The sequence below is a fragment of the Bos mutus genome, chromosome 28, assembly GCF_027580195.1.
Source record: "Bos mutus isolate GX-2022 chromosome 28, NWIPB_WYAK_1.1, whole genome shotgun sequence".
NCBI classification, from domain to species: Eukaryota; Metazoa; Chordata; class Mammalia; order Artiodactyla; family Bovidae; genus Bos; species Bos mutus.
In genome coordinates this window covers 36,272,794-36,297,612 of record NC_091644.1, presented here as the reverse complement: position 1 = coordinate 36,297,612, position 24,819 = coordinate 36,272,794, and the positions used below count along the sequence as shown (strand labels likewise).

At 43.3% G+C, this 24,819-nt stretch overlaps 1 protein-coding gene and 1 non-coding gene across 3 annotated transcripts in view; one reads left to right on the top strand and one right to left on the bottom strand.

The window, feature by feature from the left end:
• ACTN2 (actinin alpha 2) overlaps positions 1-24,819 on the top strand; it is a 77,132-nt gene that overhangs the window by 29,551 nt on the left and 22,762 nt on the right. Inside the window, exons 2-10 of one of the 2 annotated variants that reach the window (XM_070364439.1) lie at positions 1,772-1,886; positions 2,747-2,866; positions 5,247-5,333; positions 11,249-11,336; positions 12,874-12,952; positions 16,317-16,398; positions 20,398-20,483; positions 22,100-22,192; positions 24,026-24,256. In XM_070364439.1, the coding sequence (XP_070220540.1) occupies positions 1,772-1,886; positions 2,747-2,866; positions 5,247-5,333; positions 11,249-11,336; positions 12,874-12,952; positions 16,317-16,398; positions 20,398-20,483; positions 22,100-22,192; positions 24,026-24,256 (981 nt within the window). Of the gene's footprint in view, positions 1-1,771; positions 1,887-2,746; positions 2,867-5,246; positions 5,334-11,248; positions 11,337-12,873; positions 12,953-16,316; positions 16,399-17,199; positions 19,832-20,397; positions 20,484-22,099; positions 22,193-24,025; positions 24,257-24,819 lie in introns of those variants that run through there. The other variant, XM_070364440.1, reaches the window with a different exon arrangement.
• LOC138986143 (U6 spliceosomal RNA) lies at positions 8,651-8,757 on the bottom strand. Its single transcript, XR_011463044.1, has one exon. It is a non-coding gene; the product is annotated as a U6 spliceosomal RNA (small nuclear RNA).

Here is a 24,819-nt window from a genome sequence, read left to right as displayed (position 1 = left end):
CTGCCAGAAGCATTTCTAATCTGGTTTTGGCAGGAAATAGTGCACAAGTGGAAGCCAAGTTAAAAGAAGCTTGAAAAATAAACAGAATGACTTCGGATACCCCTTAGTATATCATTCATATTTCTGCTTAATATTGCCTTAGTTATTTCTTAACTTGACTGGAATCTGAACCTTTCTAGGGCAGAGCTCTATCTAATTGTCTTTGAAATCTGGGGTCTAACCCAGGGCCTGGAATATGCCAGTAGGAGGTCACTATTATTACTCTTGCTGTTATTATTATTAGTAATGATTGACTATACTGCAAATTTGTTTAATTGATTCAGTTACTAGCTTAAAATTGTTGTTCATCCAGGATAAACTAGTTGTAGATAATTAGTAGTTATGAGTCCCTCTTTTCTTCCCCTTCTTACTACACCTCCCACCTTCTGCTCTAAAGTATGACATTTTGAACATTCTGTAAGGGTTATTTATTCATCTGTTCTGTAAGCACATAGATTTTTCTTGTATGCACATCCTAATTTAATCTGTCTTTCTTACAGAATAAGAGGTTTTCAGAAGGCAATGGCATTGGTATAAAAACACAGTACCTTTTAAAATTTTTTTATTATTTTTTTATTGAAGTATAGTTGATTTACTAACAGGTATACAGCACACAGATTCAGTTATATATATATATGTGTGCATATATATATGTGTTTGTCTGTGTGTATATATGTGCATATATGTGTGTGTTTGTGTGTGTGTGTGTGTGTATATATATATGTATATATATACACACGAACTTCCCCGATGGCTCAGCTGTAAAGAATCTGCCTGCAGTGAAGGAGACAGAGGAGATGCCGGTTCAATCCCTAAGTGGGGAAGATCCCCTGGAGGAGGAAATGGCAACCCACTCCAGTATTCTTGCCTGGAAAATCCCATGGATAGAGGAGCCTGATGGGCTACAGTCCATGGGTTGCAAAGAGTCGGACACAACTGAAGTGACTGGGCACGGAATAGTTCCTTCATGCAGTGCTTTAAGGAGGATATATGCGTGTATGTATATATATATATATATAATATATATTCTTTTTCAGATTCTTTTCCATTATCAGATCAGTCGCTCAGTCATGTCTGACTCTTTGCGACCCCATGAATCGCAGCACGCCAGGCCTCCCTGTCCATCACCAACTCCCGGAGTTCACTGAGACTCACGTCCATCGAGTCCGTGATGCCATCCAGCCATCTCATGCTCTGGCGTCCCCTTCTCCTCCTGCCCCCAATCCCTCCCAGCATCAGAGTCTTTTCCAATGAGTCAACTCTTCGAATGAGGTGGCCAAAGTACTGGAGTTTCAGCTTTAGCATCATTCCTTCCAAAGAAATCCCAGGGCTGATCTGCTTCAGAATGGACTGGTTGGATCTCCTTGCAGTTTTCCATTATAGGTTATTACAAACCGTTGAATAAAGTTCCCTGTGCCATACAGTAGGTCCTTGTTGGTTATCCACTTTACATATAGTAGTGTGTATGTGTTAATTCCAAAAGTAGTACCTGTTTAAACTGAACAAAAATTCCTCAAGTGGTTAGACCAAATAAATGACTTCCTTTTCTTAGTCTCTAAAGAGGAAATGTTACTTATATCTTACCTTTGGGCTTCCAATCATTCTTTCTATCCAATTCCAAGATGCCCCATCCTCCTGTGGCCCAGAAGGTGTGCGACGCTGGGTGTGGTCCTCACAGAGGGGCACTGGGTGTCAGCAGAGCTGTGCTCAGCACTCTTTGCTTCTGTCGCAGACCTTCACCGCCTGGTGCAACTCCCACCTCAGGAAAGCTGGCACTCAGATCGAGAACATCGAGGAAGATTTCCGGAATGGCCTTAAGCTCATGCTACTTTTGGAAGTCATCTCAGGTGAGTCTTAAACATTTTTTGTAGGTGTTATACCCATTTTGTCTGAGCAGTAGATATATATGCATCTGTTTTTTTTTTTTTTTTTTAAGCTCCCTTTGAACCTGGCTGGGCAAGAACATGGTATTATTGGCAAAGAAAACTTTCCAAAGAGCAATCTGTCTGGAGTTATTTTTCTCTTCTAAAAGAGGAGCGAATTCTGTTTAAAACGGACTTATTAAAATAATGTTTCTGCCACCCACCTCGAAACAGAATGAGAGAAGAGAAAATGACATTTATATAACTCCTCACCAGGCTGCCCTGTCCAGGTTTAGTCTGGCTAGTGTGTATTCCAAAAATTGTCTTTCGTGCCAAAAGCCAGTGTACATATTGGCTTAACTCTGCAAACAGGAATCAAAGTTTCTGAGGGGTTATACCTTGCCCTGAATGTCAGCTAGCTGGTTTAGACATTGGACTGGAGAATGGATGAAGGCAGGGCTGCCGGGATATCCTCATACTCCCGTGTCTGAGATGAGCCCTGCAATTTGAATGAGGCTCCCTGACTTCTTCTTATAGCTGGTCAGCTACTCCAATTGCTGCGGGGGCCCCAGCTGGCTTCTCTCTTTCTTATTTAAACATTGGCTCATAGACCAAACAAGGCTCTCCCAGCAGGTCTGAAAAGCATATGGACTTCATAGCACAGCCTGTGCTCTGGTCCATTTCATCTTGAAAGTACTGTGATTTACAGAAACTAGAGACACACGAGGAACAGTCAGATAATGATTTTTGTTTAAGGAGGGTGTGTGCTCTGAATTTTGTCATCTTCATTCCGCATCAAGGGGCTCTTTTCTCTGTGTCTACACGGTTCTCTTTTCACCCGACAGGGGAAAGGCTGCCCAAACCTGACCGAGGGAAAATGCGATTCCACAAAATCGCTAATGTCAACAAAGCCTTGGATTACATAGCCAGCAAAGGCGTGAAGCTGGTGTCCATCGGGGCAGAAGGTAAATGGGGTGTGATGGGAAAGTGCACCAACCTCCCCATAGGGCAGTGGGCCTGCAGCTGGTTGCCTTCTTCCCTCCCTGTTCCCTCCCCCCATCTACCGTGTCAGCCTCTTTGCCAAGCTCTGGATACATGCACAGGAGACAAGGCTCTAAGGCTGTTTGAAAAGAATAGAGTCAAATAGAGCTGATACTTTCCCCTCGTATATTAAGCTTTTAACTTATTAGCTGTATTGATTTAGCACTTATTTTTAACATTGACATGAAACAAAGATGGCTTCTTTTTTTAGGCATTTATCTTGAGAACACAGTGTCCAAATTTTAAGACGATATTGCCATTTTCCCAATGATCTTATTGTTCTAGGATGTGATAACTTAGGATGTGATTTGAACTTCATGCATTTGTGTGTGTGTGTGTGCTCAGTCATGTCCGACTCTTTGCAACCCCATGAACTGTAGCCCACCAGGTTCCTCTGTCCATGGAATTTTCTAGGCAAGAATACTGGAGTGGGTTGCCATTTCCTTTTCCAGGGAATCTTCCCGACCCAGGGATTGAATCTGCATCACCTGCGTTGTCAGGCAGATTCTTTATCACTGAGCCATCTGGGAAGCCTTAATACATTTTTAGAGGGTGTCAGATCCAGAACTAGACAGATCCATCTCCTGACCCTAAACATGGTCCTGAAGTAAATTGCTTTAGAAAATTGGATCCCAAAGAGTACAGATGGGGAATTTTGAAGTGTGTCCGTATTCCATTGGCAATCAAAAAGGCCCACCTAAAATAATTGTGGCAAGGCTGACAGATACGACAGCTGTGGACTGGACAAAACTTCTGTTTGAAAAATATTGTAGCTTAAAGATTATGACTTTGGAGGAACTGAGGTGATCAGCAGTGAAAGGAATCAGAGCATGTGACAGTCCTTAAAAAATAATTTTAATTTGAATAATTTTTCCTATATTACACATAATAAAGAGAAACTCAATGCTTTTTGCAAAAAAACAAATAGAGTCAGACTAATCATCTGAAGGAGAAAGAGTTTATACAGCCCAGTGAGTTTTTTTAAAAATTGGAGTATAATTGCTTTACAATGTTGTGTTAGTTTCTGCCATACAACAGTGTGAATCCGCTGTATGTGTACATATATCCCCTCCCTCTGGAGCCTCCCTCTCACTCTCCGCATCCCGCCCCTTTAGGTCATCACAGAGCACCGAGCTGAGCTCCCTGTGCCATAGAGCAGCTTCTTCCCACTAGCTACATATTTTATACCTCGTAGTATATATAAGTCAGTGCTCTTCTCTTAGTTCGTCCTAAGACAAACTTCCCCTGCTGTGTGCACAAGTCCGTTCTCTACGTCTGCATCTGTGTTCCTGCTCTGCAAATGGATTCATTAGTACCATTTTTGTAGATTGCATATATATGCATTAATATACGATATTTGTTTTTCTCTTTCTGACTTACTTCACTCTGTATACCATACTTTAGGTTCATCTGCATCACTATAGCTGACTCAATTTCATTCCTTTTTATGACTGTATCCCTTGTAAATATGTGAATGTGAAGTCACTCAGTTGGGTCCAACTCTTCACAACCGCATGGACTGTAGCCTGCCAGGCTCCTCTGTCTATGGGGATTCTCTAGGAAAGAATACTGGAGTGGGTTGCCATTTCCTTCTCCAGGATATCTTCCTGACCCAGGGATTGAACCTGGGTCCCCCGCATTGTAGGCAGACTCTTTACTCTCTGTGCCACCAGGGAACTTCATACAACTTTTCTATCCATTCATCTGTCAGTGAACATCTAGATTGCTTCCTTGTCCTGGCTGTTGTAAATAGTACTGCAGTGAACATTGGTATACATGTGTTTTTTTGAATTATGGTTTCCCCAGCCCAGTGACTCTTAATAAGAACTAATAAGACGGATCTCCATTATCTGTGGGAGATTGGGAGTCCTGGTGAGTCTAGCAGGAGCTGAGACTACCCTGCCATTCATTTATTTTGCAACTGAATCCGATAGCCTGCCAACTGGGGAGCTTGAGAAGAAGAATCAGAGTAAAGATGAGTCTGTGTTCTCTGTGTTTGATTATTTAGAACCTTAGCACATCTAGTCTTTAAACCTGGGAAATCCCTGGGTTGTTTTCAGTGCCTTTGCATATGCAAGATGTGTGCTCATTATTAACTTAGAATTTAAACTGGAGACATTTGGTTATGAATACCACATTTATAACTAGACATGCTACAACACTTACAAAAACAGAAACTCGTCTTTCCATATGTTATTTTCCAATAGCTCTGAAATCAAAACTTATAGAAGACTCATAGGAAAACTTTATATACTGATTATGTTATCTTTAACTTCATTTTTTGTTGTTTTTTCTTACCTAAAGAAATTGTTGATGGCAACGTGAAGATGACGCTGGGTATGATCTGGACCATCATCCTGCGCTTTGCTATTCAGGATATTTCAGTTGAAGGTAAATGACTTGGGTAAAAACCTGATAGATACTTAGAATAAAATTGAGTTGATAAAGTCAAGTTTGAATAGAGTTTTATAAAACTGAACAGTCACTTACATGATTGAATGAAAGATGCCTGAGTTGGGTTTTCACGAGTTTTCTATTTGTATGAAAAAAGAGACCCCAGCAATGCTGTTTCATTCATGGGGGTGGAATCATTTAGGAAAAGATGAGCACATGTTCAGAACAGAAGTCGCTTTTTTAAATGAGTATTTTTTTTGAGCTTCTTTATTGCTTATTATACTTTTCAGTTCATGATTATAACAGTTCTTTAGACTTCACAGCTTGAAACCCTTTTTTTTCCAAGTGCGAAAAGATAATCAATTGAAATCTGTTTGTTCATTCCTTAGTTCATTTTTAACTTCCTCTCTCTCTTATCCTTCACTCCCTCCCCCCTCTTTTTTTTAAAAAAAAACAAAATCTCTATTGTCATCCTATCTTTGAGCCCAGTAACTGTTTCATTGTTGTAATATAATCCCAATCCTTGGCCCTGCCACTGAAGATGCAACTCTTTAGTCTTTTACGCCCACTGCGTTCCCAAATGTTTTGATGAATTCAACACTGTCAAAAGTGTCAAATTGACGTTCTTAAAATTAGGACTTGGCTTGTTTAGCACTTGAATCACAAAATGCATAGCTGCATATCATACTTCAGTGTAGTCTGACTTGTTCAACCTTCTCCAAGTTTGTAACCTAACAGATAACCAGGCACCTGAATGGTAAGGGCTGAGAGCATTGTTTATAATTCTGTCTAGGAATTTCTCTAAAGATCAAACTAAAATATAATGGTATTAAAGCCTCAATAATTCAAGCTCAGGAATAGCAGCCAGCTTGAATTTATTGAGCCTGAATTTGAAAACTTTCATACAATGGACTTTTGTAAAGAAATATTTATTTATTTGACTGTGTCATGTCTTAATTGTGCATTAGGGATCTTCACTGCAGACATATGGACTCTCTAGTTTTGGTACATGGGCTCCGGAGTGTCTGGGCTCAATAGTTGAAGCTCTCGGGCTTAGTTGCTCTGTGGCATGGGGGATCTTAGTTCCCTGACCGGGGATCAAACCCATAACCCCTGCATTGCAAGGCAGATTCTTAACCACTGAACCTCCAGGAAAGTCCCTCATACAATGTACTCTTATTAAAGTACATTCCGTTCATGCTTGTGAAAATTATGAGATGCTTTTAAAAAGTTCCTGCTTTGTTAAGAAAGAATAATTTATAATCATTTACTCAATTTTATATACTTCTACATTTAAATATTTAAGCAGTTGAACCCACTTTGCAGAACAAGTTAAAAAATCTTGTTCACATCATTGCATTTACTACACTGCTGCTGCTGCTGCTAAGTCGCTTCAGTCATGTCCGACTCTGTGCGACCCCATAGACGGCAGCCCACCAGGCTCCCCCGTCCCTGGGATTCTCCAGGCAAGAACACTGGAGTGGGTTGCCATTTCCTTCTCCAATGCATGAAAGTGAAAAGGGAAAGTGAAGTCGCTCAGTCGTGTCTGACTCTTATCGACCCTATGGACTGCAGCCTACCAGGCTCCTCCACCCATGGGAAGCAAATCCTTTTCCCACAGATATCACAGAGGTGAACTTGACCTCAGGTTTTTCTGATCGGTTACATTTTAAGTTACTGATAATATTAATTGAAAACTTACTTCTATTTCAAATGTAACTATGAATGGTATGATCCACTAGAGGTTTTCCCCCAAATTATTATTAATGTGCCCAAGATAAGATAATCAAATCATAGTTTTTTTGTAAAACACATCATGATAGAAAGATTTTCAAATGACTAGGAAATAAACATTCAGAAGTGCGATTCACTGGCAAAGTGCTTAAATAAATCTCTTCAAACAGAAGTCTTTTAGTGTCCTAACAGTAGATAGTTTGCTAATCTATTTTTTTATTTGTTTAACTTTCATGGAGTCATTTCTTAAAAAAACCTCACTTAATTTCTGTAAGTGTACAGAAAAATTGTCTAATTTATTTAAATGACATCTATTATGTAGAAAAAGACATTGTTATTTAGACGGAATTCTTTGAGAAGCCACTCTCCATCAACAGAAATGATGGGCCTCTTCTAAGAAGGAAAACGAGAGGTTGCCGTATCTGCTGCTGAGGGCAGTGCAGAGAAGCCTGAGTAGGTGCAGTTCCTTGGTGTGTCGTATGGTTGCTCATGATGGAATGACAGATGACACTGCCTATTTATAGCATGCTTTGTGTACCCACCGTCAGGGTTTTCTGTGGGGACTTTTCAGGTTTAACCTTCACCTACAGGGGGTGAGGTATACCTCAGTCGTGTGCTATTTGGCACAGGCTTGTAACCTTCCATTGAATGCCTCAAAATTAAATTGGGGTGAGAGAGAGTCAGCTTTATTACAGTAGCCAATTCAACAGGGGAAATACTTGCTTCAGCATTCATGGTCTAAGAGTGTTCAGACATATTCAAACAGAAATTAGGTTAAACTCATGGCTTTTATTGCCTGGGGAATCCCATGGACGGAAGGAGCCTGGTGGGCTACAATCCATGGGGTCACAAGGAGTCAGACACAACTTAGTGACTAAACAATAATGATTTACAAAATGACTTACAAATCTAAGGTTAAGGGACTTCCCTGGTGGTCTAGCAGTTAAGACTTTCCCTTCCAATGCAGGGGGTACAGTTTCAATCCCTAGTTGGGGAGCTAACATCCACTGCCTTGGGGCCACACAAACCAAAACAAAACAGAAGCAATATTGTAACAAATTCAATAAAGACTTTAAACATAGTCCACGTCAAAAAATCTTTAAGAAAAATCATAAATCTAAACGTAAGTGGCAGTTATAAGGTTGTATTAATCTACTTTCTGTATGTTTACTTACCTAACCTGTTTTTTTTTAATTTATTTTTTTATTGAAGTATATTTATTTGCTTTACAGAATTTTGTTGTTTTCTGTCAAACCTCAACATGAATCAGACATAAGTATATATATCCCCTCCCTTTTGAACCTCCCTCCCATCTCCCTCCCCATCCCACCCCTCTAGGCTGATACAGAGCCCCTGTTTTGAGTTTCCTGAGCCATACAGCAAATTCCTGTTGGCTCTCTATTTTACATATGGTAATATAAGTTTCCATGTTACTCTTTCCATATATCTCACCCTCTCCTCACCTTTCCCCATGCCCATAAGTCTGTTCTCTATGTCTGTTTCTCCATAGCTGCCCTGTGAATAAATTCTTCAGTACCATTTTTCTAGATTTCGTCTATGTGTGTTAGAATACAATATTTTAAAATATGGAACACTTCGCAGATTTTTGTGTCATTCATGCACAGGGGCTATGCTAATCTTCTCTGTATCATTCCAATTTTAGTATATGTGCTGCCGAAGTGAGCACTAACCCAAGTTTTATTTAAAGTTTATTTTAAAAGTTTGGATTATCTCCTCCTATTGTACTTTTTCTTACTAATTCCATTGGCTAGAACCCCAAAGGCAGGCTGTTATGTCTATAGCAGAACAGCTAGCTATGGAGTGCCATGTTTCAATATCTGTATGACTTAATATTGCAATAAAGTCTTAGATCTTTCAGTCTTTTTCCTTACCAGGAATTTGCTATTAATAAGAGACATGATCAGGAGCCATTCAAATTATTCTTGGAGCACACGAAATTTGGGGGGTTGTGTTGTTTCATCTGGATTATGGGTCAAAGAAAAGTCTGAACTAGAAGTGGGAACTTCAGAGAAGTAATTATAGAATACTTATCTTGATTTGAAAAAGTCAACTTCATACTGAAATGGAAGGCCAAGGCCCAATTTTGAATGAGAGTCCACATGTTCAGGTTTTGAGGAGCTGTTTGGATGTATGAAACTTTGGGTCCTCTAAGAAGCAAGTGCCAAGATGGCGTTAGAAGCTGTCATAACCTGTTCAGGCTGCCATACAAAATACCATAGCCTGGGTGGCTTAACAGAAATTTATTTGGCTGAAAGTGCAAGATCAGGTTGCTAGCACTGTTAGTTTCTAGTGAGGGCTCTCGGCTTGTAGATGGCTGCCTTCTCTCTGTGTCCTCACATGGCAGAGAAGAAGAGGGAAGGGAGAAAGACAGGTGGGAAGAGAAAGACAGAGAGAGACAGCAGAGAGCTTGCTCATCTTATGAGGGCACTAATCCCATCATGAGGGTCCTACCCTCATGACCTCATCTAACCCTAATCACCTCCCAAAGGCTCCATCTCTAAGTACCATCACATTGGTGGTTAGGGCTCCAACCCATGAATTTGAGGGGGACACAGACATTCAGTCAGAGAAAGCAATGGCACCCACTCCAGCACTCTTGCCTGGAAAATCCCATGGGCGGAGGAGCCTTGTAGGCTGGGGTCCATGGGGTTGCTAAGAGTCAGACATGACTGAGCAACTTCCCTTTCACTTTTCACTTTCATGCACTGGAGAAGGAAATGGCAACCCACTCCAGTGTTCTTTCTTGGAGAATCCCAGGGACAGGGGAGCCTGGTGGGCTGCCGTCTATGGGGTCGCACGGAGTCAGACACGACTGAAGCGCCTTAGCAGCAGACTTTCAGTGGAGAAGGAAACGGCAACCTACTCCAGTACTCTTGCCTGGAGAATCTCATGGACAAAGGAGCCTGGTGGGCTACAGTCCATGGGGTCGCAAAGAGTTGGACACGACTGAGTGACTAACACACACACACACACACACACAGACATTCAGTTCATAGCAGAAATGCTAGAGATTTGTTGGGGGAAATGCCTGTGGAGGATAAGGGAAGCAGTAGATGGCAGGGCGCCTAGTGCCTGGCTGACACTTGTGCTGTGGAGAGAAGGACTTGGGAAAGAAAAATCTCATTTTGCAGAGTGGTCCTCAGGCAGGTTCAGCCGGGCTGATGGGAAGTCCCTCAGCCTCAGTTGCTCTCAGAGGAGTCCCACTTGCGGCAGGAATGGCCCCACTTTGGTGCCCGTCCTTTGCTCAGCCTGGGGCTGGAGTAGCCCTGAAGAAGTGTGTCCTCAGGGGGATGCAGGGGTGGATTCAGAGAGTGGCAGCTGGGACATCAGTTCTGTGCTGTGTTCCCAGCCATGAGACATCTAAGCAGTGTCTTCATGGCTGTTGCAGCAAGGAGGCTGTTGTTCTTATTGTTTTGCCACACTGTGTGGCATGCGGGATCTTAGTTCTCCAACTAGAGATGGGACCTGAGCCCCCTGCAGTAGACGTGTCGTCTTAACCCCTGGAATACCAGGAAATTCCCAGTAGTGGTTGGTTGTTGTTTTTTTTTTTTCCACCTTGGTCAGAACCCCAGTGGCCAAACGTGGAATTTGCCAATAAAAACCTTTAAGTATTTTTAAATCACTGAGGGAATATAGAAGGGAATACATTTCAGACACAGTGGCCTCTCTGAATTCCATTTACTTAAGAATATACATTTTAAATGAGATCATTGACAGGTGGTGTGTATTTGTTAGTCGCTCAGTCGTGTCCGACTCTTCGAGACCCTGTGGACTGTAGCCCCCAGGCTCCTCCGTCCATGGGATTCTCGAGGCAAGAATACTGGAGTGGGTTGCAATGACAATGACAGGTTAGTTAAGTTATAAATTACACACATTAAAAAAATTTTTTTTTCATCAGAAAGGCAAGTTACCAGTACCCGTGATGTCTGGATTGGTATTCATTATGTCATACCTTGTTGTTGCTTCTGTATTATCCCTTTTAAGCCCCTTCAAGGGGCATCAGAAGTCAGTCCCTGGGAAGAGGCTTCCAGCCCCTCTCCTCTTGCAGAGGTGATGTCTTTGGTGATGGGCCCTCTAGGAAGTCTCTTTTAACAAATGACAAGAACTTGGGTGAGTGACGGGTGAGGGTGAACTCTTTCTCTTGGCTATCATTACAGAAACCTCTGCCAAAGAAGGCCTGCTACTTTGGTGTCAAAGGAAGACCGCTCCTTATAGAAATGTGAACATTCAGAACTTCCATACCAGGTGAGCAACCAGGGCCCTGGGGTCCTTATATGCCCTCTGGAATATGAGTGGACAGGGAGAACAGTGTTTATTTATTTCAGTGTCTCTTCCTGTCTGTGGGGCGTTTTCTGTATGTAGTAGAACTCAGGCTCTGGACTGATTGATGCTTAGGGTCCCACTGGGGAAAACATTGGATTCAGGCTAGGGAGACTGGTATGGTTTGTGAGCATCATGCAGGGATACGGCAGGGATGGCTTCTCAGGGACAAGGGGAGATTGAACTAGGGTCTGCATATCCCATGTACGAGGTCCACCCTGTCCCTCTTGTCTGCAGTGCCCAGAAGATGCTTCATCAGTCAGCTTTGTAGGCTGGGATTGGAGAAAAATAGAAAAGGCCTGTTTGAAAAACTATAGGGAGCTGAATGAAGGAGATCCAGAAATAATGTGAGAGCATGATTTCTGTCCCTTGTTTCGGTCTGTCCTTTCTCGTGTCCATCTTTTGCCGGGTGTTTATGTTTTCTGCCTTTGTGTGATAGGGATACCCGTGAATGTAAATGGGTCCCTAGCCCCCATAGATCAGAGAAAAGAAATGAAGGATACAGATGAGCCCCCAGGAGGGGAGGCTCATCTAGGGAGATAAGTATTATTAGGTGTCCTGAGTGCACACAGGTGAGGAGGAGCCTTGCTGTTCGTACAACAAGCTGTCAGGATGAGAGGACCTGGAAGGCTGGGACCTGCTGGGTGAATGTCAGAAGCCCAGTCTGGCCTTCCACTTACCTTCTTTTCTTCCTCTGGCCCAAAATGGGCCTGAGCCCTTCAACAGTGTAGCTCCTGGGGTCTCCTTCTTCCCCACCCTTCAAGGCACAGGACTCCCGCTCCTGGTCTTCAGTGAACCTGTCACCAGGGAGCTCATAGCCTGAGGGTGCCTGGGAACACAGTGGTGTCTTTAAGTCCTTCAAGTGCTTATGCGTCATTGCCTTAAAACAAACAAACAAATAAAGCAATAATAGAAAAGAACCCTATGAAGAAGGATAGGGGAGAGTGTAGGATTTCGGAGCGTACTAAGGAGCGTGCTCTTGGAGGAAAGTGTGTCCTGGGCGTTTCAGGGTGGACCGTCCTGGTGTCTGTCTGTTGGGCCGACTCCAGCGACTTGGAGGAGAGAGAAAGGAGGGAGCCAGACCTGCCAGATCCTGAGTGGCAAGAGGAGCATCGGTGGGGGAACATCTTCCCTCCGTCCCTGCTGGTTCTCCCAGCACAGAACTGACCAGCACAGCAGAAGCGCAGCAGGGAGGGAGTCCCAGGCAAGGCTGAGCCTGAAGCCGTAGATGGAATCAAAACTAGTATAAGGGGTGGCAGTCCTTGGCAGACCCCAGGAGAGAGATGAGTGTTCCCAGGGAAGGGGCCACAGCGTCACTGGGTGGGGGAGCGAGGGAGGTACCTGGGGCTCTGGGTCCCAAGTTCCAGGCCAACGTATGACCAAGGGCAGCCCCTTGCTGCTGCTGCCGCCGCCTCTCCATTAACCCGAGTTCCTGTTCCTCCCGACTGTGACTGTCGTGCAGCTGGAAAGATGGCCTTGGACTCTGTGCGCTCATCCACAGACACCGGCCCGACCTCATTGACTACTCAAAGCTGAACAAGGTCATTTGGGGGGCCTGGCATGCTGTGTCCACCCTGCCCCCAGCATGTCGTCTGAGACTGAGCCCGTCGGCCCTGAACTCACACCAACACCCAGGCTGCTGCCAGTATGCCCTCCCGGCCAGCCCGGCGAGGGGTGAGGACAGGAAGGGTGGCCGGGAGAGTGCTCACTTGTCATTTTAGGGCAGGACATGACCCAGAGCCAAGTCACCATTTTGGCCCACATTACGATGTTTGTTGTATTGGTTTGATTTACTATGAAAGCTTTATGTATGTTTCTTAGAGATTTTACATTCCCAGATTGAAAATATGGGAAGTGAAGTATCTATTTGGGGAAGGAGATGCAGATACCCCAAACCTTGTATTTAAATTCCTTTTATCTTTTCTGAAGGATTTAGTTGCTGACCTATTTATTCAGAGTTGATTAATTTGTTTCTCACACAAGAGATGCTTCATAATTACCTTGCTATTGATGTAAGGTGTTAGTTGCACCCTTAGAAAAGAGGTTTGGGGAATTTTTGTTCTTCTCTTTTCAAAAAATTCAGCTTACGGAAGTTCTTTTTTTTTTTTTTTAGGAAAGTTTCATTCTCCCTTTAAGCTTAAGCTTTTATTGCGCTTAAGTTTCAAATAGTCTGAATTCTTTCTTTAAAATAGTTTGCACATGTGATCTGTGATGGAAAAAAGAAATCCTGCCCCCTTCTAAATCTTGCAATGGACAGTCTATCTGCCCAGTAATAAGGCCATGTAAAGACTTAAGATGCCCCATGACCATTCCTGCCAGGGCGTCGGGCACATTTCCCCCGGCTGCTGGTGTGCTTGGCTGGCCGTGCACCTCGAGTTGCTGTGTTTGGTGTGGAATCTGGTCTTTGCTGCATGCTTCTCTCATGGTGTGACCCGTGGAGGGGGGCGTGGAAGAGTGTGCTGGCTTTGGCCACCTTGCAGTTGTCACATGCTCACCACCCTCCCCCTGACCTGTCTTCACTGACCATGGGGCAGCACATGAAAAATGCACTTGTGTCCTGAAGGTGAGAACTGTGGGCCTCAAGTGGAAGACTGCCAAAGGGAATGGGCAGCCAGAGTTTTTCAACTTCCCCAAGTGTGTGTTCTCATCCCAGAGTTATTCTGAAACCTAGAGACAGTGTATATTTTTTTCAGTTACTGTTTAGCTTATTTGCAAAATGAAGGAATTATACTAAATAGACCTAACTTCATTAGCCATTTATAAGGGTCAGTTTTTAGTGTTCAGTCGCTCAGTCGTGTCCGACTGTTTGCAGCCCCATAGACTGTAGCCTGCCAGGCTCCTCTGCCTACCAGGCTCCTCTGTCCATGGAATTTTGCAGGCAAGAATACTAGAGTAGTTTGCCATTTCCATTACTCCAGGAGGTCTTCCCAACCATGGGCTTGAACCTGAGTCTCTTGTGTCTCCTGCCTTAGCAGGTGGATTCTTTACCATTAACGCCACCTGGGAAGTTTTTATTACAAAAGGTCAATAGACATGTGGTAATTGGCCACCTATGATCAGTAAAAAAATGATAATAATTAACAGTACCAGTTAATACTTTGATAAGCTCTAGATTAGGCACTTAATAAGTATATATGTTTATTATATATGTATTAGTATGTGTCATACATCTGGGTTTTACTGTTAATATTAATACATATATTTTATGTATATTATACAAGGGCTTCCCTGGTGGCTCAGCAATAAAGAATCTGCCTCCAGTGCAGGAGACACGGGTTCAGTCCCTGGGTGGGGAAGATCCCCTGGAGGAGGGCATGGCAACCCACTCCAGTATTCTTGCCAGGAAAATCCTGTGGACAGAGGATCCTGGTGGGCTATGGTCCATGGAGTCGCAAAGAGTCAGACACAACTGAAGCGACAGAGCACGCCTGCATGTACATGCACAAATAGTCTTTCAGTCTTCATAATGCACAGTAAGCTGTGTAATGTAACATGCCTGTAAAGTTGGTACTCTTATTATCCCAGATTTACAGGTGAAGAAGAGGAGAATTTTGTAATCTGCCCAGGGTCACATACCAGTAGCTGAGCCGAGAAAACACTTAATTGCCATGTTTTATGTCAAGTCACATTCTAAGTGAGATACCATTCACAAAGTCTCTGAATTATTACTTTGTTTTTAATGCTGAAATTTTTCTTCTGTGTTAAGAACAAAAAGAAACTTTTACTCATCTATTTGGCTTTACAAAATTTGCATAAAATGTGCAGCTAAGACTCCCCTTATTATATGGCTGCTTTTAATAAAAGGATTATATGCTTTGTGAAGACAACACGGAATTGAAAAAACGTTTTGCCTGAAATGATAGTGAACTCTGAGAGGCCAGGAGGCTTGCTTTGGTTTCTTCCTTGAGCACTGAACGTCTTTGAAGCCTGCATGTTTTAAATGTTTCACCATATCAAAGTGATTGTTCTCATTGCAAAACACTGCAGCTTCTGAAATGTTTAAATGGCTTTGATGATAAAGTTCATTATAGTCATCTCTGGACTAACATTACTTCTCATTTTGATTTTTCTGTATTATATACTCCCCCACCCCATTTCAGATTCACAATACTTAATCTCTTTAGAAGATAAAAAGAAGAAATATTAAATACATCTTTTAATTTTTTAGTATTTCAGTTAAAAACATCTGGTTAAATATGCTTTGTTATGTTACATATATATTTAACCAGTTTTACTGTGGATGACAAACACAGTCATAAGAACAAAAATTTCTTCACAGTTTTCATTTACAATATTGTTTCTATAGTTTCTTTAATAATTTGATTTTTAAAATTTAATATTCTGCAAACCGAACTTTGGCTCTTTGTAGCCATGTTGTAACAATCTTTAGTGATCTAAAAGTTTCACCTAAACAGGCTAAAAGCAGAATTTTCTTGTATTTAAAACATAAATAAATGTAAAGTTAGTGTTGTACTAATGAATATTCTCCATGACCACCTTCCAGATCTGGGAAAAATGTATGTTTCATGCTTCCTTTTGGAATCATCTAAATTTTTGTTATCAAGAGTTGGAAATAAATGCCAAAGTATCCAGGATATTTTGTTTTTTTTTCCCATTCATGAGAAGATATTTCACAACTTTCCTCCCAGCCACACAGTATCTGTTCTCTCAGACTTTTGGCTCACATTTTATAAAGTGTGCATGGATTGAGTAATTTTTATGTTATTTTTGATGTTTCTCTAAATGTTTGAAGTGTTTGGGAAAAGATAAGAAAGAAAATCTTATACTATTGTGGTTATGTATGGATGGGAAAGTTTCATCCCCAAAATGAGGCATATAAAAAAAATTCATTAAGTGCTGTTCAAAAAACATGTTAAAAAGCTGGTTATATTCTTTTCCATGCAGGATGACCCAATAGGAAATATCAACCTGGCCATGGAAATAGCAGAGAAGCACCTGGATATTCCCAAAATGTTGGATGCAGAAGGTGAGATGAAAATTGTGTTTACTGACTTACAGAAAATCTGTGGGCTCCCTATGTTACGGCCACACGTGGGGACTTGTAAAGTGTATAGCTAGGTTACATCTGAAGCCCTAGGGTCCCTTGGAAGTTTCTGTCATTGGCCTCATAATTAATAGAATATTTCATGTGTAGCTAGTTCAAAGTTATTTTTTAGAATCCTATTCAAAACCAAGCCAGCAAGACTGTAGTGAAAGGACTTGGTAAAAGGTTCAACTTTGGCAAAGAAACGGAATGCTTTGGTTTGTGATTTTCAATGGAAAGCTTCCTATCTTAATTTAATTTTTTAAACAACATAAGGTTGCTTCTTTTTTGAACTACATAGGCAGAAATTTAACAAATAACTCTCCTTAAGCTTTAAGACTCCACAAGGAAAAACAATCCTTCCCACTAGAAGTTATGGAATCACAATGTAGACAATAGAACAGTTAGCCATCGTGTGCCTCTCAGATTTTCATGTCTCATCTTTAATTTGTTCGAGTTAAATTTAGTTTCGTTAGAGCTGGAACCTTTCAATATGTTGCAGCTTAGCAGCCCTCATGCTGGGGACTGGTTTCAGAACTTTTCCTGCCCTTTTTGTGAGATGAGTTTGTGTGAGTTTTGCCCTGGCACAGCATTGAAAGTGCATATACATGGACATCATTCACTTATTTCATTTCACTTATGCATGAATCACTTCTCACTCAGCAGATGCTTGATGAGCACCCACCATATACAAGACCCTGGAGATGCTGCAGATGACGAGATATATAAGGCAGGGCCCAGCCCTCAAGGAATTTATATTCCTGTGCTTGTTGTGAATCGTACTATTCTCTGTTGGTTTGTTGCTTCTGCTAATTAGCATTGTTGGGGGAAAACGAAGAGCTTGGTTCTGGTCAGTTGTCATTCTTCTGTTCTTCCTTATTTTTGGTGACTGTATCACGGCTGCCCTAACAAAATACCACGAAGTAGGTGACTTGAAACAACAGAAATTTATTCTCTCTTAGTTCTGTAAACTGTAACTCTGAAATCACGGTGTTGGCAGGGCCGTTCTCCCTCCGGAGTCTGTGGAGGAGGACCTCTTCTTGTTCTTCCAGCTTCTAGAAGCCGCAGGTGTTCTTCAGCTCCTTTTAGCATTGCTCCAGTCTCTTGACTGTCTTTACATGGCCATCTTCCCTCTGCATCTGTTTCTATGCCTTTTCCCTCTTCCTAAAGGATACCGGTCACCGTGGATTAAGGGTGCGTCTTTCTCCAGCATGACCTCATCTTGATCACATCTGCAAAGATCTACTTCTAATAAGGTTGCATTCACAGGTACCAGGAAGCAGGACTCCACCTGTCATTTTGAGGGCCACAGTGTAACCCATTCAGTGATCTGTCAGTGAATAGTCTAATTTTGCCTGTTTGTTAATGGCCATTTTATCAAACACCTGTAATACTGGATGTTGAACACACTTGAATACATTCTTTGGAATCTACTTATGGTTTTTCACAAACTCATTAGAGGGAGAAAGGCAATGAAACAATGAAGTCTCAATGTACAAGAAGTACCTTTTTCTTCTTGTCCATCCATCTTCTGACCTACGTTTACATTTGGGTGCTCTGGCCTTTAAACTTTACGTGCAGTAAATACCTATGCAGAGTTTACCACTTGAATGAACCGCTAGGATACTGAAGAGAGGAAAAAACAAGTGACGGTAAATTCATTTTTTCCTTCACTGATGCCTCCCTGACTTCTGACAGTGGAGGGTGAGCTTGGAATTACCCTGTTACTCTGGCAGGCTGGTCATCCTCTTGCTCCTGGCTCTCCTTTATTCTGAGTCCTGGTCTGGGCGTATCTTCTGCTTATCCTGAGGACATGGGATATGTTGGCACTCTGTTCATTTCCTGCTCCTCTGTGACATCATTGCCTCTTAATATTTTTCCTTTTTTGTTTTGTTTTTAATGGTTCAGAAAAACGCTTATGTATGATATTATTTTCTTTGCAGAGTAGTTTCTGTAAGAGTCTTCTGGCAAAAGAGTTATGAGCTTGAGTGGCTTGGGTCGGGGGCGTGCGGTGGTGTAACCAGCTCCCCAGCAGATCTTCCCCCACCGTTAATTATCCTCTGTGTGTTTGCCACCTGCGTCTGGACTCACCATCCCCACAGCTTCGTAGTAACATGTTCCTCCCTCTGTCACTCTTTCATTGTAATGTCTTAAATACCAGTTTACTCCCCTCAGATCGTTAATCGCTTTGGCAAATCCTTTGACCTTTCTTCTTGTCATTTGTGATGGTCTCTGAACTCTAAATGGAGTAGCTAATTGGGCTACCCAGCCATGAACCTATAATAAAAACTGGTGAGATTCTTTCCCGTCTTAAGTACCTTCCACACTTTTAAAAAAGCTGTGAAAGTTGTTTCTCTATGTTCCTGCCTCCAGTGAGCACCAGCTGTAGATTTTTCGGTGCTCGTGGTCTGTGTGGACCTGCCGGAGGCCTCTGGGTGACCTCGGGACACCCCATCTGTCCAGAGGGAGGGGGCACCATTATGTGCACTCAGTGGAATTCTGGAGTTCCCACTCCAGGCATGGATGGGACTTACTTGCTTGTTTAGGGCTCTTCTGAGCTGGCCGTGCCCTTCTCTCTGGCGGTTCTTAGAAGTGCACACAGAGTAAGGAACTTGCAAATGTGACTTCTTTGATTTGAGCCAAAGTTTGAACATCAGAAGTATGTGGGCAAGGGGGAAGATTCAAGACTTTGGCCTCTCTGAAAGGCCTGCTGCTGTTGGAACATCCTAGCAGTTTACCTTCTTTTTTCCACACGGGTTTAGTATATGCTGCCAGACCTGGTGAGAGAGCCATCATGACTTATGTCTCCTGTTACTATCATGCTTTTGCCGGTGCGCAGAAGGTGAGGATGTGAAACATAAGTCGCCACTCACCTCTTACCTTCTGTGTCTTGACTTTTTTCTCCAGTTGTTTTTCTCTCCCCCATCCCTCAACTCCTCGGAGTAAGGAGATCCATCTGGTTCCAAAGAAGCAGTCATTTGTTTTTTTCAGTCTGTTTTTCTTTGAAACGTACTGTTTATGCAGTAAGTAGTATGCCATTCATGTTCATTTTCTAGAAGGTTCCATGCTGTTCCACAAGCCCATATCCTATTGATATCCTCTGGAAATCCGATGACGAGCTTTCACCTTGGGGAATTACACAACACCTTTTTTAACTGCATTCTGTCAGTGACTGAACTGAGTCTCAAGCTAGAAATGGGGTGGCCAAGGTGAGAAAGGAAGAGTGTATGTTCCTGTGGTTCTGTTTTCTCTCTTCCTGGTGGTTGTCTTGGCAGCTCCTACATATGGTGGCGAGAGTCATAGTAAGAAGTTCAAGTCATGTATGCCCTTCTTTGTAGAAGTTCTGTTACTCTGGGTGGTTTCTATCAATCGCATGGTAAGTACGTATAGAAGGATTAGAAAATGTGCTGTCTTCAGTGAACTTCATCCCCGTTTAAGTGAGGGCTGTGCACAGAGCAGAAAGCCAAGGATTATGAGGGAGGGGAGGGGAAGTGGTGGCCACGATGGGGCCAGAGAGGTCTACATGTCCTCCTGCATCTTGCAAAGGGACAGATGTGAGATGGCTGCTCACAGCCAAAATGGCAGATGACATGATCCACTTAAAAGGCAGGATCCCACAGGTCCTTAGGAAGTGGGAACCAACTCTAATAGGCAGCAGCCGGGTTCCCATAGGAATACCTTGCCTGCACTTAAAAAAAAAAAAAACCCACCCAGGGTGGGAGAGAAACCCTCATTTTGACGATGTAAAAAGAAACGTGCTGGTTGAAAGCATTGTGTTCACGAGCGTTCAGTTCTGCACGGCCTTCCTAAAGGTCGGGATGGTGGGCCCAAAAAACGCAGAAAGTCAAATGTAAACCAGTTTGTTCTTCCCTTTGTTCACCCTGGTTTCTGCTCTTCATCTGTGTGTATGTCTGTTCTCTGTGTTATTTTTCCCTCCCTCAGACATTGTGAACACTCCCAAGCCCGATGAAAGAGCTATCATGACATACGTTTCCTGCTTCTACCATGCTTTCGCGGGCGCGGAGCAGGTATTTAACCCTCGTCTATCCGGTTGCCGTGCTGCCCTGTGCATTGGTTTCAGTTACGTGTCTACGTGTGCACGCGAGCACATGCGTGCATGCCTGGGTGTGTGTCCAAGCACTTCACATCTTACCTGGGACTCTTTCTGAGTGTTTTGTAATGACCTAACTTGGCAAGTTCCAAACTGTGAATGCTTTTTTACTTAATAGCTTTACCTTTCAAGTTCTTGAAGTGTTCTTAGTTCTCTGTCCTTCTAAGATATTGCTCACATTTCACTAGTCAATTGTGGGAAATACTCATGCTTTAGGAAAAGCAAGAGCCATGAAAATTGGGCTGCACTGATTGAGTGGTGAAGAGGGATTTGACCAGGAGGAGTGGACACCTTTCCAGGGCCCATTTTTATTAATAGTTCTCTTCTACCTGGATGCTCTTCACTATTCAGTGACCTGTTCAAACATCTTGCAAGATGAATATTAATGTAACTGAAATACTGAAAAGATAACAGTGTTAAAACCTCAAAAAAATGCATGCTCCTTAACCAACAGCCTGAGGGACATCACAGGTAGGTGTCCCTCCGTTTTCTCCCTGGTCCCCTGTTTTTGCCTCCTGCCTGTTCCCGTATCTCTACTTGCAGTGTTCTTATAGATGGGGGTGGACAAGGGATGTATTATTTCTATGATCTCTATAACTCTATAAGACCGTCTCCAGAAAATGGTAGTAATTGGAAATTGGCCCCTATGAGGGTTTCAGAAGCAAGACTTGGGACGAGGCAGGAGGGCTGGAAGCCAGATGGGTCTCATGGTCATGGTTTAAGGTACTTGGCCACTCCTAGCTCAAGCTCCCCACAGAAGGACAATAGAAAATTACTAATACCACAACAGCTACTCAGGTGGATTAAACAAAGTCTTAAAGCAGGTTCTGTTCCGAGAAAGGATCCCAGCTAACACATTCTATGTGTTCATTTTGGGAAAAGAAGGGCTTCTGTGAGCTCAGGGGAATGACAGATGTATTTAGAACCCAGTCCTCTCTGCTTTGATATCTAATGTGATTGGAGAGTTCCTGCCCTGTAGTTTTGAGGTCGGTTAGAGCAGCAGGCTCCAACCTTTTTGGCACCAGGGGCCGATTTCAGGGAAGACAGTTTTTCCATGGACCAGGGTAGGGGATGGTTTCGGGATGATTCAAATGCATTACATTTACTGTGCACTTTATTTCTATTCTTATTACATCAGCTCCACCTCAGATCATCAGGCATTAGATCCCGGAAGTTGGGGACCCCTGGGAGGGCTCAGGTGGACGCCCAGGGACCAGAGATTTTTGTTTCTGCGACCCATCGATTTCTGTTACTAACTTGTTTGATGTTCCACAAAGCTCATGTTTTCAACTAACGCTAATCTTCCTGTTATTCCCTACAGTATATTCACCTTGCTGTGTAAGTCTGTATGAAACTGTCCTAAAGGAATGCAATGACCCATAGTGTGCAAGAGCCATATCCTCAGGCTTACCCCACCAGAACCTAGAAGCTGCACCATTTACAGCACATGCCACCCCTGCCCTGCCGCCTTCCCCCTTGTGTATGCACGTCCCTGTCGACAGAGCCGTCCTGTTTACCTATTGTGTTTTACAGGCTGAGACAGCGGCTAACAGGATATGTAAGGTTCTTGCTGTGAATCAAGAGAATGAGAGGCTGATGGAAGAATATGAGAGGCTAGCGAGTGAGGTAAAGGAAACGGGTCCCCGCGGTCTTGTCCATTCCCTCCCTGAGGGTGAGAAACAGAGGGTGAACACGGATTGTCAAGTGTTTTGTTTTGTTTTTTTTTTCTTTGCATTTTTCATCTCAGGTAGACTAAAGTAGGAAACTCCACTAGCTCTCAGGAATTGTTCATCTTATAGCAGCTTAATTATTGGCACTAAGATCATGCTGCAGGTTGTTCCAAGCACTGCAGGGCATGGAGGTAGTTTGCATGTTAGAAGCTCTGCACCTCCGGGGTTGGACTCCCCTAGATGACACTGCGTTCCTTGTTTTTTTCCTGCTTCATTGGCTTCTGACATCACATTGGATGCACTCCGTATTCAGGATCCCGGCTCCACGCAGTGACTTAGGATCTAAGGAACATGTACAATCCATAGTGAGATGACAGAGGCTCAGCCCTGTGTATGTATTTAAATATCAAATATCTAGAGGGAACCTGGTGGAGGCAGAGCTGGTAGAGCCCTCCGTCCAAGACATTTGAGCATGAGTTTCCAGGATGCCTTTTTACAGCTCTTCAGTCAGATTCTTGGTTAGAGTAGCACTTTCCACGCTGCTCTTCTTTTTGTTCTTATTATAGTGTAAATATTAACTAAGCAGGACCGGAGAAGCCAGGTGGCTTAGTGGTAAAGAATCCACATGCCAGTGCAGGAGATGCAGGAGACTCAAGTTCGATGCCTGGGTCGGGAAGATTCCCTGCAGAAGGACATGGCAACCTACTCTAGTATTCTTGCCTGGAGAATCCCATGGACAGAGGAGCCTAGCAGGCTATAGTCCATGGGGTTGCAAAGAGTTGGCCATAACCGAGTATGCATGCAACCAAAGCAAAGCAGGACCAGGCTGAGGTCCACAGCCACCTCCTCTCTGGATTGAACTCAGCCACAGTGACAGTAGCAGAGAACAAGTCATGTTTGCTGTGAGTTACTCGGGCTCATACTTGGCCTGTCCTGGGTAAAGCATCGGAACACTTGGAATCAATTTTCCCAAGTAGTTGTATGTATTAGTCCAAGCTGATGATGCTGTTTTTACTTTGTACTGTTGTGGGAAAATTCCATTTGCAGCATCATTTAATGCCAGTGATCCAGCTTCAGGGTTGAAGTATGACCAGGACCAAAGGACAGATGCTCCTCAGTGATGATAGCCTTCATTGTCTTACTTGGTCCTTTATTCATCCTCTTCAGATAGACTGTGCAGGGCGTTTGTAAGGCCTTGGTGGTAATTCAAGAGAACGGGGCATCCTTCATTCTTGGGATTCATTGCCATTTCCACCTTCATCCTGTGGATTTCCTTGAAAGTTAGCTATTAAAATACACTTTGGCATTGAGTCAGTTCCAGATTTACAGTGCTTTTGTGTAGTAAATAGACCCATTAGATTTGAGCCGATTGAAACTAGAAATACATTTTAAGTTAAACCCAGTCCTTTCCTGATTTTATTCCACCACGTGAAGTTTTTGGTTGTTTTTTTTTTTTTTTCATTTGAAAGCTCCATCCAGCATTTGTCTACTCATGTCTGGTCCCCAAGTTTCCTGTAAATGTCTCATTTTTGTAAAACATGCCTTGTGCTGACTCTGAGTTTTCAACCTGTACACTTGGGCAAGGGTGAGTGGCCCTGGGTGGGGACTGAAGTCTCCATTTGTGTCCTCCTTACAGATGGGGCTATTACAGGCTTCTATAATCTCAGGAGCTTTTGGTCAACCCATTCCCAATTGTTAGATGCCTCTGTTTTATAACTGGGGGTCAGTTTGCTGTTTTTTTCAGCAGTTTTTATGTGTGTGTGTGTGTGTGTGTGTGTTTTGGGAGCAGCTTTTGGAATGGATTCGGCGCACGATCCCCTGGCTCGAGAACCGGACTCCTGAGAAGACCATGCAGGCCATGCAGAAGAAGCTGGAGGACTTCCGGGATTATCGCCGGAAGCACAAGCCTCCCAAGGTGCAGGAGAAGTGCCAGCTGGAGATCAACTTCAACACCCTGCAGACCAAGCTGAGGATCAGCAACCGGCCGGCCTTCATGCCCTCCGAGGGCAAGATGGTGTCGGTGAGTAGCCCCTTGGCCCCGGGGGCACCCTGCTCTTTTTTTTCATAAAGTCCCTCCTCTGATTTGCCGCTGAGAGGAGGCACTGACTATAATTTTGACCCTGTGGCCACTTCCTTCTGGATATTTTCTCTCTGCCATCATGCAATTCTTGCCTCTCCCTGCTGTTGGTGCCTCACACAGAGCAGGCCTCTCACAGACACCTGGTGATGGTGTCCCTCCCTCCCCTCCCCGCCTCTGGGTGGACTGGCGTCTCCATCACATACCTCTGTTCCCTCCTGTTACCACCTCCCTGTTTCACCTTCTCCAGGCCTCAGTCCTACATTTACCTCCCTCTCTGCATATTGGTTTCTCCCACTCTGCTGAATCTTTCCCATCCGCATTAGGAAGCAGTCTAGAATCTACCAGACAAAAATGAAAACCTATGACTCCACATCTCCCCACAGCAGCTGTCCTGTTTCTCAGCTCCCTTTGCAGCAGGATATCCAGAGAGAATTCTTTATGGTCCTTAGCTTTGGTTCCTTCCTCTTCCTTTACTTCTTTTACTCTTCAACCTGCAGTAAGTA